Source organism: Delphinus delphis, chromosome 10 (genome assembly GCF_949987515.2).
Source record: "Delphinus delphis chromosome 10, mDelDel1.2, whole genome shotgun sequence".
NCBI lineage: Eukaryota > Metazoa > Chordata > Mammalia > Artiodactyla > Delphinidae > Delphinus > Delphinus delphis.
In genome coordinates this window covers 39132033-39144291 of record NC_082692.2, presented here as the reverse complement: position 1 = coordinate 39144291, position 12259 = coordinate 39132033, and the positions used below count along the sequence as shown (strand labels likewise).

Below are 12259 nucleotides of genomic sequence, written 5' to 3'. Positions count from 1 at the left end.
AAGTGGGTTTTGATTAATGAAATCTTACTTTACAATCAGTTTGGCTGGCATGCTTCTCTTGCATGCTCAACCTTTAGAATTCTTAAGTGTGTATATTTTGAACTCTCTTAATAAAAACCAACATAGTTCTCTACTTTGAAAAATTCACCTCTTTTTCTTCTTGGCTGGCCTCCTTCACAGTCACTGTGTGTCCTTGCGGCAGGAGGAAGCCGTGCAGCTCATAATATGACACTGTCCGTTTTCTCAGATTTGTGACGCCAAAGGAAATCTCTGACCTCAGCTGTGGCTCTCAGTGCTGGGAAGAAGACAACTTCATGTCTGAGTGTACGAGCAGGAGTTTGCCATGGAGAGCTTGGGGCTGCAGACGGTGACCCTCAGTGACGGGACGACGGCCTACGTCCAGCAAGCTATCAAAGGTATTTCCGGGGACCTCAGAATCCCACCCTGTCCCTGTCCCAGAGTCTCACGACCATCCTGCCTTCCGGCCTGCTTGCCACAACCTGCTCTGCATGAGAATCTCTCAAGGTGATTGATGGAAAGGGAACTCCTTAAAATGAAATGCCACGTAGGCAGGCTAGAAAATCAGACTAGCCTAGCTATAGGAGCCAAGACCTCTGAAAGGCAGTTTCCTGACATGTGGTGAGTGGTTCATAAATATTTCTGGAATGGATGAACACAGTGCTGGTTGTGACTTCCTGCTTTTCCAGTTTCTCAGTGCTTTCTAGAAGCAGTTCATTTTAATTTAAGCAAGTTTAAGCAGTCAAACTATCTTCTGAGCATCTACCATGTACAAGATACTCTTCTAGGTTCAGAGGGGCACCCAGGCATAGATCTCATGCCTTAGACCCCACTAGGGTGACCAGAAATAAAAATACAGGGCACACAGTTAAATTTTTTTATTTTATTTTATTTTATTTATTTATTTTTATTTTTGGCTGCGTTGGGTCTTCGTTGCTGTGCGTGGGCTTTCTCTGGTTGTGGTGAGCGGGGGCTACTCTCCACTGCGGTGCACGGGCTTCTCATTGCAGTGGCTTCTCTTGTTGTGGAGCACGGGCTCTAGAGCGCAGGCTAAGTAGTTGTGGCGCACGGGCTTAGTTGCTCCGTGGCATGTGGGATCTTCCCGGACTAGGGCTCAAACCCATGTTCCCTGCATTGGCAGGCAGATTCTTAACCACTGTGCCACCAGGGAAGTCCTAGTTAAATTTTAATTACAGATAAACAACGAATAATTTTGTAGTATAAGTATGTTCCACATACTGCATGAGGAAGACATGTATAAACATGGGATTAAATATTAAAAACAGTAACATAATAACACCAAGTACTAAAAAAAATTCATTGTTTATCTGAAATTCAGATTTACCTGAAATTCAGATTCTCAAGGAGGGCGTGGAGTCAGAACAGAGCGTTGTTGAAGGGCAGGGCCTTCTGGCCAGGGACGCTCACCATCCTGACAGCCTCTTTCTTTCTTGCCAGCATTCTCAGGCTTGCCAGATGGCATGCGTGTCTTTCTTGGACAGCACTGGCCAAACACCGCCTCATTCCTACTCTTTATTTTGTCATTTCTGGACTCTGTAAGCACCGCCATCCACATGACTGCACTGTCATTGTAACATTGCCCTCCTTCATTTCAACACATTGTCGAAATGTATTTCAGGTCCCAAGCTTACAGATAAATTGTTTGTTGATTTCATTTTAAATCATCTGCTTCCTGACGACGACAAAGAGGCCCCTTAAACTCATCAATAAGCTCGTTCCATATGATGATGTATGGGTCTGGCTGGCTTCATTTTTGTGGTAATGGAACTTCTCTAGAATACTTGTGAAGCCTGCAACCCTCTGTTTGCAGACTTCCCATCACAGGTCTTGCCCCTTTGCAGCAGTCTCAGTGGGATGGAAGAACTTAGGAACTATAGTTGGGGCTGTGTTTACTCTGTGGACCCAGGTAATTCCCATGCCTCAGTCTTCTGTTACAAATTAATGGTTGACTGAATGAATACAAAACAAGTGGCAACACTTGGCCTGAGAAAGCCACACTCTTTTCTTACATCTTGTCTTCTTATGTCTGGATCTCTTTGCCTCCCCCACCTCTCCGTTTATATCTTCCTCTTGTCACTCTTCCTGGCTCTGTTCTCTGCCTCCTCCATGGTGCTGTAGTGTGTGCTTACACGAGTGCACACACACACACACACACACACAACAGATTTCACACTGCTGAGAGCAGAGTTGGCCCTCAGGAACCAGAACCTCACTGTCCTGAAAGGCAGCTCTCTTGCTGGTGAGCTCCTCTGATGCTCTTGACCAGGACACTTTCATCTCTGTCAGCAGGCAGCTCTGCCTGGGCCCAGCTTAGCCAGCCGGAAGCCCTAAAATTTTATGACAGTTACCTATAATTAGGGTAAGCGTGAAACCTGTTGTTCAAAGCCGACACTTTGGAGAGTGGAAGAGCGTGCTGTGAATAAAGGTGCTGGCACCGTTCCAGGCAAACCGGAACGTACAGTCACCTCTGTAGTGGGGAATGAGGGCCCTGACGGTCAGCTCTTCTCCCCCCTGCCTCTCCCCATTGTCATCTCTGCTTGTTAAAGGAAATTCTAGATTGAAATTTTTTCCCAAATAACTCTTCTCAACATCTTGTTTCCCGCCTTGAAGCAGAACCCACTCCGCTAGCAGAAGCTCTGATGACACTTTCAGAACCCCATGTACTGGTGCCCTTGCCAGGACAGCTAAAGTGTTAAAAGGCAGGGTAGCTTACTGCTTGCTGGGCGGGAGGGAAGAGGGGGAGTCGCTCTCCCCTCGTCTCAACTGCCTTTCACTCCTGCTTCTTATCTTTGTCTCCACCTTACCTGCCTCTGGCTGGGTTGTAGAGCTGTTAGTTATTGACCCAAGAAAACTCAGTTTGGGGACAAGTTTGGGAATTCTTCTGAGTGGGAGACATCAGCAGAGGTGAGCCAGAAGTAGCTGTCTGGTCCTTCTCCCACATCATAGGAGCTCAAATTCCTAAGCCTGAAACTTGTAAAGAAAGGAACAAAGAAAGCATTTGTCATTAAGTCTTCAGTCTCCCTTTCCTTCTTCCCTTTCTCACTTCCTTTACCCCTTCTCCCTCTCAAACTCACTGGACATAAGGAGAGGCCTATCTAATTCTAATTCTAAACCTAAGAGCCTTTGCTCTTAGAAGAGGAAACTGAGGCACAGGGAGGTTAAATAAGGTGTCCAAAATCACACAGCTAGTAAGAGATAGAGCTGAAATTCAAACCCAGGAGGCCTGGACTGGTTCCAGAGTCCACTGCTTTTAACCTCTAAGCTATATTGCCTTATCAGAGGGTCTAGGTCTTGGCATACTGCCACAGTGGGAGACAAGGGAATGTATTTTGATTTAGTTAGTTTGAGTCAGATCTGAACTTTGACGCACTGGGGTCTTCCCACATTTCAGGGCATCCTTTGTTTGCCATTTAGCTCAATCTCAGCAGCTTACTGCCAGGTTGGAAGTCCCTACTTTGCCAGGTGTGGGTAGAATAATAAAGGAAGTTGCTCCTCCTGTGAGTGACAGGAAGGGAATCTGCTGGGAGCTATAGGGTTCCTCATGGCAGGATGTCTCTACCCCCGGTACCTCTGAGGCACAGGCCTGGGAGGGAGGGAATGAGGTAACATGGAGAATGTCACCTGTGCTTAGACACACGGTCTGTGCCTCCAACAGGCCTCTGCTAAAACAGGCATGTGTCCCTCAGCCCTCTTCTGGGCTTGGCCCGCTTCTCTCCATTTCCACCTCCACAGGAGAGAAGCTTCTTGAAGGGCAAGTGATCCAGCTCGAGGACGGGACCACTGCATACATTCACCAAGTGACAGTGCAGAAAGGTGAGGGCATCCTGAGACACCCCTGCCTCATGAGGCAGGCCAGGCAGCCCCCACTGAAGGACCCACCTCTGTGACACGGAGCTCCAGAGAAAGGCAGGCATTGCTCTCGTTACAGAACCTCTTTCCTTTGAGGATGGACAGCCCGTGCAGCTGGAAGATGGTAGCATGGCCTACATACACCGCACACCCAAAGGTGGGGTCACAGTTATCACGACTGGCAAGAAGGAAGGGAAGCAGAACTGGCAGAGGTTGGGGGTTGGAGCTGTGCACCCTGGGAGCTGGGGCAGAGACATGGAGCTGTGGTCTCCAAGCTCACCTGCATCAGCAGGCTCGCCTGCCTTCCCTGGCGTGGACCACAGGAACAGCTGTTTCTGCCCCCGGGAGGCTGAGCACGGGGGTCTGCAGCCTGGGCCTTGATGGCGGCTTTGGCTCCAGCACAGCCACAAATTCTTAGGGCTTTAAATAGGACCCAATGACGTCATCGAAGACCAGGACTAAAAACTTAACTATCATTTTTTTAAGAATTAAGCTTTTAAGGTATTGAAGAATAATTGATTATTCCTTCTACAAGTAGTTTCTTGAGCAATTATTGCGTGCCAGGCATGGTACTAGGTGTGGAGTATATAAGAGAGAACAGAGTTGGACATAGCCCTTACTCTCCTAGAATCTAGTGGGGGAAATAGGCCTGAAATGAACCATCATGATGAACTGATCATTGCAAACGGGGTTCAGGCTCAGGGAGGGCTTCTCTGGGGAAGTGACACTTGAGCTGAGAGCTGGAGGGTGAAGTGGGCTTAGCTGGGGAAGAGCAGTGGTAGGGAGGGTTCAGTACCCCAGACAAAAGGAACAGCATGTATGGTCCAGAAACGGGGGTGGGCGGGGAGAAAGAACGGCACGTCCAAGGAACTACTAGGAGCTCAAGTCCTGGGGGTGAGGGCAGAGTGGGTGAGATGAAGCTGAATAGAGAGGCCGGGAGCCAGAGCACTGGAGCTTCAGGATAAGGGTTTTGGTCTTTATCCTGAGACAGATGCAACATGGTTGAACTGTTTAGAGCCTCAGGTAACGTGATCGCATTTGTGTCCTGCAGAGATCCCTCTGGATGCTCTGCTGCCTGGAGGGAATGAGGGGGTGAGGGGCCACCAGTTAGGAGGTTCTTGTGGTCATCTAGGCCAAGATGATGGTCCCCTTGGGTCCTCACGGAGCTTGTGGGTTCCCAGTCGGTACTCCATAGGAGACCTCATCCTTAGGAGAGGCTGCCCCAGAAGGAAGGCCAGCCAGAGTGAATCGCCAAAGTGAGGGACCAGGAGAAACCCGAGGTTAAAACCCTCCTTGGTGTATGTACCTCTCGTTACCTTAAAGCCCAGGTCCCAGCCGCGTCTTTTGCCCTTGTGCAGCATCTGGGCTAACCGCATGTTCCCTGCAGAGGGCTATGACCCCAGTGCCCTGGAAGCCGTCCAGCTGGAAGACGGCTCCACTGCCTACATTCACCACCCCGTGGCTGTGCCATCCGACAGCACCATCCTGGCTGTGCAGACAGAGGTGGGCTTGGAGGACCTGGCCACAGAGGATGATGAGGGCTTCAGTGCGGACACAGTGGTGGCCCTGGAGCAGTACGCCAGCAAGGTGAGCTCTTTTGGCCCTGCCAAACCTGCCACCTTTCTAGAGGACAAGGGCAGTCCTGTGCCTGGACATGGCCGGGACTACTTCCTTTGCCCCTGCACACTGGCTCCCCCGACTTATCTCTCACACGTCATCGTCTCGGATAAGCATCACAGCCTGGCCAGGGCCGCCGACAGCTGTGTATACTCAACGCTTGTTTATGCTGTCTGTGCAGAGGGAAGGCAGCTGTAGGAAACAGCGATATCCGTACGGTGGGAATTTAGGCCCAGCTTCACTTTGGCTGTACTGTCTGAGAAAGCTCTTGCCTTGCCAGTGAATTTTATTAGTTTTCCAGTCCACGGAGGTCAGATGTTCTTGTATTTATTTCTTCTCTGCGACTTATTAAGTCATTTGGGAAAATAACCTCAGTAGGCAGTGACAAGAGCAGATGTAACAGAGCAGCTGGGATTCTTGGAACACAAGGCTTGCACAGTAGCTCAGCTGCAAAGAAAAAGGATCTTGGCTTTCCAAACATCAGTCAGTCTAAGCTCTCTCTGCTGGGGCCGTGGTCCTGCCCGTAGGGGGAACCGGTACAGAGATCTGTGAGCTTTCCAAACCAGGGTGTTCCCTCTCCCCATGAACAGCAGCGCCTCAGGGCAGATGTGGCAGGGCTTCCTGGAACACCCGTTTTACCCAAAGATTGGGGGGAGTTATTTTTATAATAAAACTAATGTGGCTGTATCATAAAAGAGAAAAGGAAATCCTCGTGTCTTTTCAAATTGAAGCACAAAACTTTGCAGTAGGCCCCTCTGGGCTATGCCCACTCCCACTCCAGTTCCTTCAGGTGTATTTTAGAAGCCTAATTTGAGGCTTACGGACGTTGGAAAGACAACTGAGCTTTAAATTGTGAGCCCTGAGATCTGTGCTGGCTCTGCCTCTACCTAGTCTGACCTTGGTTAAGTCACTCCCCTCCTAGGCCTCAGCTTGTTCCTGTCTCATACGATGAGAGGGGGCCAGATGATCTCAGAGGTCGCCTCCAGCCCTGAAGTTCCTTGATTCCCTTCATTACCTCAAGAGCCAGTGGGACGTGGGAATGAAATCCGAACGCCTGAGCGGGTTAGCCTGCCGAGCAGGCCTGGCCACCTGTGACCCTCTCCTGCCACCCACCAGCTGCTTAAGTATCCATGGAACTTTGTCAGCTGCTTGACCCCTTGACCTGGAGCTGACTAGACAGACCTTGCCATGGATTTGGTCTCCCTCTTTTGTGTCCTGCTCACCACGACTTCCAGAGTTCTGTTTCAGGAGCTCCTTGGAAGGCCATAGTGTCCCAGAAACAAAGACTGAGGGACAGTCCCAGCAGGACTCTGCCCAGGAAAGCAGAAGAACAGTAAGGGCTCCACGAAGCCAGAGGCTGGTGTGAAAAGGGTGTTCGCAGGAGAAAGGGAAGGGAACGACTTGTTAGATAGCCGGGTGCCGTGGTTGGAGCTGAGGCTTCTGGTGGGACTTTCGGGCCCTGCCCTGGGCGCTTGTGCAGTTTGTTGATTGTGACCACCTCACTTCCGGTGAACGCAGGTGAGCTCATCCCCACAGCAGGCCACTTGTTAATGCCCCTTCCAAACACAGGTTTCCCCCAGGGAGGGAGGGATCTCCTCCCATCAGAGGATAAACATGTCCAGAGTTGCGCCTCCTAGGTTGGTGGTCAAAAGAAGGGGCAGCTGGCATGTGGAGTCACCACCCAGCTCAAGTGTGGCTGTTCAGACCGCTCCTCCCCTACCTTACCTAGCCATCTAAGAGATGCCCTTTCTCCCAAAGCTGTCACAGCCCCTATGACATTTAGTCATTCCTCTATCCATCAGAGCTGGGTGGTGACTCCACGTGCCAGCCCCATTTCTTCTGCAGCATGCCCCGGTGTCTGTTCCATCTATCTGGATCTGTCACCCAGGTTGCACTTCTCCCCTTTGGTAGGTTTAACCCTATTTATTGGGTCTTAAGGGGCCAGCTGGGTCCTGTGTCCTACCTCTTCCCTTCTTTCATTGAGGAGAATACATATAGGGACCCCAAGATTTTTTTCCTCAGGTTCTGCATGACAGCCAGGCTCCCCATAATGGCAAAGGACAGCAGGTTGGGGACAGAGCATTCCGCTGCGGCTACAAGGGCTGTGGGCGTCTCTATACCACCGCTCATCACTTAAAGGTAAGGTTGCTGCAGAGAGCTTTTAGCCTTGCCATCTTCCCAGCAGGCTGTAATTCTGCCTTCCCGCTTTGACTGGAACTGGTCCCTGACCTCGAGTTGCTCATTGCCTCCTGGAAGGAAGAGATGAGTGTACAGAAAAGTCAGCACAGAGGGCTTTGACACACATGAAGAATGCAGGAGGGAAGAGAATCAGGGAAGGGTCTCTGGAGGGGGCATCTCAGCTGAAGAGGAAGGAAAATAAAGGAGGTGGCCAATGCTGATACTCCGGGCCCTAAGGAGAACTAAACTGCCCATTCATACCCTTGTCCCTTTGAATTACATGATTGCTTGTCCTCACAGGTACATGAGAGAGCTCATACAGGTGACCGTCCATACAGGTGTGATTTCCCCAGCTGTGGAAAGGCCTTTGCCACAGGTAACCTACCTGGATGGGGACCAAGGTGGACTGCTTCCAGTTGAGGGGAGAGGGTTCTAGATTAGCTCTGGCAACTCCCTCAAGGAAGCCAAGCACCAGGCTGCCTTTCTGGAGAAACTGCTGTCGGAGTGCTCTGATGCAGGGCGCCGTCTCTGGAGGAAACCCTGTTACAGAGGCAAGAGGCAGCAGGAGCTGGGGGTTGGCAGAGAGACCTGCCTCTGCGTCAGCCCTGATACCCACCAGCTGGGGGTGCCGGGTGGTCGGTTGAATCCCTCTAGGCTTCATTTTCCCTCTGAATTGAGGCCCTTTAGCCATAGGTTCTCTAGGTTCCCTCTTACACTGGTTCTGGAACGGCACCAGCTTCCCCTGGAGAGGGAAGGAGAGCAGAGTGGGCTTCTCCGGCCCCTCTTACCTGCCCAGCCAGGAGTGGGATAGAGGCAGACACAGGCTTCTTGTGCCAGAGGAGGTCCGGAGCCTCGCCGAGCAGACCTAAAGATGGAGAGCCTCTGAATTAGGAAGAAGAGTTGGTGGAGGATGAGGCCCCACCCAATGCTCTTCTCACCCCTCCTTCCCTCCCTCCCACACGCGGACAGGATATGGGCTGAAGAGCCACGTGCGCACCCACACTGGTGAGAAGCCATACAAGTGCCCAGAGGAGCTGTGCAGCAAGGCCTTCAAGACCTCCGGAGACCTGCAGAAGCACGTCCGGACCCACACCGGTAGGCTGGGCCCTGCCCGCCCTGCCCCGTTCAGACCCGGCTCTGAGCCCAGGGCTCGCCCTGCTCCGTGAGACCCCTTCAGAGCCACCCTCACACAGCCCATCTCCACAGGTGAACGCCCCTTCCGGTGCCCCTTTGAGGGCTGTGGCCGCTCCTTCACCACATCTAACATCCGCAAGGTACATGTGCGCACCCACACGGGCGAGCGGCCCTACACCTGCCCCGAGCCCCACTGTGGCCGTGGCTTCACCAGTGCCACCAACTACAAGAATCACGTGCGCATCCACACAGGTGGGCCAGCTGGCATGCAAGGACCACCCCCGAGGCCCCAGCCCCCTCTACCATAGGCTTCTGACCTAAACATGTTCTCGACGCGCAGCCCAGAACGCCATTCCAGGCTGGTCCGTGGGCAGGGCACGGGGTTTCGGTGGTTTCGGCCATATCCCCAGAACCACTCTTTCACTTGCAGTGAGCGGTTCCTCCTTCAGCAGTTAGGTCCAATCTGATGGGCATTGCTGGCCCTCTCAGCTCCCTGCTGCCTCTCTATACCCACCCGAAATTCTCCCCCTCCAGCTGAGCTCCCAGAAAAAGCCCAGGGTCAGGCGTGATGGGGAAAAAGCAGAGGGAAATGTCATCTTCAGCTCCTCACCTCATCCACTGTCCATGTGACTCCTGTGTATCCTCACCCTCCCCAGTGTTACGTCCCTGTCCAGCCTTCTGTGTCATCTCCCAGACGCATGTGTCCCCTCACTCTCCCATCGTACCTGACATATCAGTCACCCCTCTCTATCTCCTGCCTCTTCTGTTCACAAGCCCCCAGCGCCCCCCACCAGCCCCTTCACTAGCCTCGGCCTTGCCCCTGCCATTTTCTCTCCACCTCGTCTCTGGGCTCCGTGGTCCCACACTCACGTCCCCTCTGCCTTCCACTGGCCACCTTCCCCAACTCTGTCCATTCAGAGTCCCAGATCTCAGTCCCTCTTCCTCCCTCTGGCTCTCCCTTCACCAACCCTGTCCCCCGCTCCTATCCCCTTAGTTTCCCCTTTGCCAGCCCCAGGTCCCACCCCCCTCACAGCCCAGTGTCCCCAGGGGAGAAGCCATACGTTTGCACGGTGCCAGGCTGCGGGAAGCGCTTCACCGAGTACTCAAGCCTGTATAAGCACCATGTGGTGCACACACACTGCAAGCCCTACACCTGCAGCACCTGCGGCAAGACCTACCGGCAGACCTCTACCCTGGCCATGCACAAGCGCAGCGCCCACGGCGAGCTGGAGGCCACGGAGGAGAGCGAGCAGGCCCTTTATGAGCAACAGCAGCTCGAGGGTGAGGGGCGTGGGCAGGAGGTGAGAGTGGGGACAAGCCGGGCCTCCCCGTGACCACCTGGTGGCAGGTGTCAGCCTGGGCTCTCCTCTCCCAGCCGCCTCTGCAGCCGAGGAGAACCCGCTACCCAAACGACCCCGCATTGCTTACCTGTCGGAGGTGAAAGAAGAGGGTGATGACATCCCTGCCCAAGTGGCTATGGTGACCGAGGAAGATGGGGCCCCCCAGGTGGCTCTGATCACTCAGGATGGTGCCCAGCAGGTACAGACCCTGGGGGTAGAGGTAGGGTGGGCCACTCTGGCTGGTACCCTCTCCCACTGTCTCTGGGGAGCTCCAAGTTCTAACAGCCCTACGTCCACCCAGTTTCTCTTTTTTAGCCTTATGGATCTCAGAGCTGAGGCCGAGGGTACCAAGTCTTGTAACACAGCACCCCCCTCTTCCTCATGCTTCCAGCTCAGTCTCTGTGACTTCTGGAGCACAGTTAGTAGTTTCCCTCTTTACTTGGAGGATGACAGGTCCCGTTCATCTGAGTGAGACACTTGGATGTCCTTCTCAAGAGAGACATGTCGGTACACGGGCCAGAGCATGGTGTGGGATCTGGAAACTTGGCATTTCTAGCCAGCAGTATAACCTGACGTTTGTCAGCACCCTCACTGTCAAGTGCACTTATGACTTTCAGGGTTGATAGGAGGATGAAATTAGGTGGAGACCCTGAATTGCATGGAACAGAGCCCTGAGGCAAAGTGGTGATAAATAGGTGTGGTCAGCAGAATTCTTCCAGTGTAGCCTCTCTTTGCATCCTAGGGCCTGTTTTACTTGCTTGTCCTGACTCCCTCCACCCTGTGACAAGAAGCTAATCTTCTAGCTTACCAATAAGTGAACCTGCTCTGGGAGAGCAGATTCATCTGCCTAGGGGCTTTCAGACAGCCCTCCCCTCCACTCCCAGCTCATCTTCTTCCTTGCTGTTGGCAGGTCAGCCTGTCACCAGAAGACCTGCAGGCACTGGGGAGTGCCATCAGTATGGTGACCCAGCACGGCAGTACCACCCTCACCATCCCTAGTCATGATGATGACCTTGCCACATCTGGCACACACACAGTCACCATGGTCAGCGCCGATGGCACCCAGACGCAGCCCGTATGGCCAGGCGGTTTGCTTGGGGTCTCTTGTTCTCTTGTCCTTCCTTTCTGTGGGATGAGCCCTAAAGTGCAGGCTTAATTAGTCAAGCCTTCATACGAGGACCAAGATTCCCACACATAAAGGGTCTTCCCTACATCTTCTCTGGGTCATCAGCAACTCTTGTTGAAAAGCATTGCACTGGGAGTCAAGAGACAGTTTCTAAATCTGTCTACCCCTAATTTGCTCTGCTGCCATAGGCAAGGTACTTTTCCGTGAACCTTAGTCCATCTTCAAATGAGGGGATTAGATTATGTCTGGGAGCTTTTACAGTCTGTCCTTCTGTGATTCAAAATTCCTAAATTAAGTTGGCTGTAAATTAAAGTAAAATACAACCCCACTTAGCTCTGAGCCCCAAGCTAATTAATTAATCTGACCCGTAATGGTTTTATTCATTTCCTTCTGGGTTGTTCCCAGCCACCTTGCTTGGAGGGATTTTTTGGATTGGGGATTGGGAGAGTAATGTAGGTGTGTTGGAAAACCTCATTCTTCTATATTTCAGGTCACAATCATTACCTCTGGGACTGTGGTGGCTGAGGACTCCAGTGTAGCATCTCTTCATCATCAACAGGTGGCGCTGTTAGCCACAGCCAATGGAACTCACATTGCGGTGCAGGTGAGTTGAGGTCTGGTAGGATACTGTGGCCACAGAAAGGAACTAGAAGGGAAGGGGAACTAGAGGGAGGTCTTGAAGAGGACAGCATTTGGCTCAAAGAGAGCCCATTTCAGAGGACAAATCCCTTTCTGCCTGCATCCACGCACCTGTCTCAGGCTCTTTCTTGACTAAGTCAGGGTAGGGAGCCCCTTCTGACCTTCAGGATAACTTCAATGGCAGCCTCCCTGGTGGTCTAAACCCTTCATGTCTTCGTGTCCCTGTTTCTTCATCTGGAAAATAAGGAGGCTGAAGTAGATGATGACTCCAATCAGTCATTCCCCTTCTGTGAGCAAACTGCCCTGTCTGACCCTGGACCATTCCACGGCTCCTCAC

General features: G+C 52.3%; 1 protein-coding gene across 10 annotated transcripts in view; it reads left to right on the top strand.

Moving 5' to 3' along the window:
* Positions 1–12259, top strand: part of ZNF76 (zinc finger protein 76) — a 31674-nt gene that overhangs the window by 18158 nt on the left and 1257 nt on the right. For 2 of the 10 annotated variants that reach the window (XM_060021958.1, XM_060021959.1), the window contains exons 2-13: positions 248–416; positions 3772–3852; positions 3968–4045; positions 5276–5475; positions 7528–7644; positions 7984–8059; positions 8653–8778; positions 8890–9069; positions 9865–10098; positions 10166–10356; positions 11068–11256; positions 11774–11887. In XM_060021958.1, the coding sequence (XP_059877941.1) occupies positions 344–416; positions 3772–3852; positions 3968–4045; positions 5276–5475; positions 7528–7644; positions 7984–8059; positions 8653–8778; positions 8890–9069; positions 9865–10098; positions 10166–10356; positions 11068–11256; positions 11774–11887 (1659 nt within the window). In that variant the 5' untranslated portion in view covers positions 248–343. Of the gene's footprint in view, positions 1–247; positions 417–3771; positions 3853–3967; positions 4046–5211; positions 5476–7527; positions 7645–7983; positions 8060–8652; positions 8779–8889; positions 9070–9811; positions 10099–10165; positions 10357–11067; positions 11257–11773; positions 11888–12259 lie in introns of those variants that run through there. The other 8 variants (XR_011246639.1, XM_069541128.1, XM_069541127.1 and 5 more) reach the window with 8 other exon arrangements.